The sequence below is a fragment of the Aureococcus anophagefferens genome (assembly GCF_000186865.1).
Source record: "Aureococcus anophagefferens unplaced genomic scaffold AURANscaffold_2315, whole genome shotgun sequence".
Taxonomy (NCBI): domain Eukaryota; class Pelagophyceae; order Pelagomonadales; family Pelagomonadaceae; genus Aureococcus; species Aureococcus anophagefferens.
In genome coordinates this window covers 1-1,002 of record NW_008706743.1, presented here as the reverse complement: position 1 = coordinate 1,002, position 1,002 = coordinate 1, and the positions used below count along the sequence as shown (strand labels likewise).

General features: G+C 65.8%; 1 protein-coding gene across 1 annotated transcript; it reads right to left on the bottom strand.

Moving 5' to 3' along the window:
- Nucleotides 1-223: 223 nt before the first annotated feature.
- On the bottom strand, nt 224-1,002 carry AURANDRAFT_69581 (hypothetical protein; the record flags this gene model as incomplete). Its single annotated transcript, XM_009045353.1, has 2 exons — nt 224-455; nt 627-1,002. Coding segments are annotated over 2 exons (608 nt in total), but the record flags the coding sequence as incomplete, so codon positions are not given.

The window sequence follows — 1,002 nt, the reverse complement described above, 5'->3', positions numbered from 1 at the left end:
CCCGGCGCCGACGCGGCGCTTGCGGACGACGTAGAGGACCGCGAGGAGGAGGAGGACGGCCGCGACGACGACGGGGACGATGATCGCGACGGATGCCTTTAGAGACGCGTCAAGGTAAGTCTCCGCCCTAGGCCTCGCCCTCGTCGTTGCCTTCCCGTGGCTCTCCCACGCCGGTGCTCCCCGTCCTCCCTCCCTTCGATTCCTCCTTGTGCCGAACAGGAGCTTAGGCCTTCTCGACGAGGTCCCGGACGACGGTGTCGTAGAAGCGGGAGAGCACGGGGTGGCGGTCGTACTGGTGGACGAGCGCCGCGCGGCGGCCGTCGGCCCGGAGCACGTAGCCGGCCGCGTCGCGCTTCAGGTCCTCGGGCACGTGCATGACCTGGCCCGCGGTGTAGGCCGGCCCCGCGTCGTAGGGCGCGACCGCGAATTTGTGCTTCGGGTAGGCGACGTAGGCCCTGTGTGGAAATCAAATCTTCAATCCGACTTCAATCGAACGGTTTGGACCAAACTCTCCGGCTGTGCTTCGAGAACCCGCTGAGAGCAATCGATTCATCCAAAAATCAGCCGAATCGACTTCGATTTGACCGAGCTAGAGAATTTCAAAGTTTGGTGGGGACGTCCCAAACTTTCCACGCAGAGCTACATGCATGTAGTTGTGGTGGCCCTGGTCGATGCCGTAGTCCCTCCAGCAGTGCCAGTTCGCGTTACCGTCCTGCGCGTCGACGTTCGCGAGGTAGGCCTCGAGGTAGGCGAGCACCGCGGCGCCCGTGCCCATGACGTTGCCGCTGCAGAGCACGGGCGCGCCCTCGGGCGTCACGTCGGGCGTGAGGACCTTGCCGTAGCAGCCCTCGACCCACGCGCGCGTGAAGAGCCCCTTGCCCGACGTCGCGCTCAGCGGGCGCACGGTGTGCTCGCCGAAGAACAGCAGGTCCTTGCCCTGCGCGTCGCCGCGGAAGTCGTCGAAGGGGTTCCGCTGGAAGAACGCGTCGCGGAAGTCGCTCC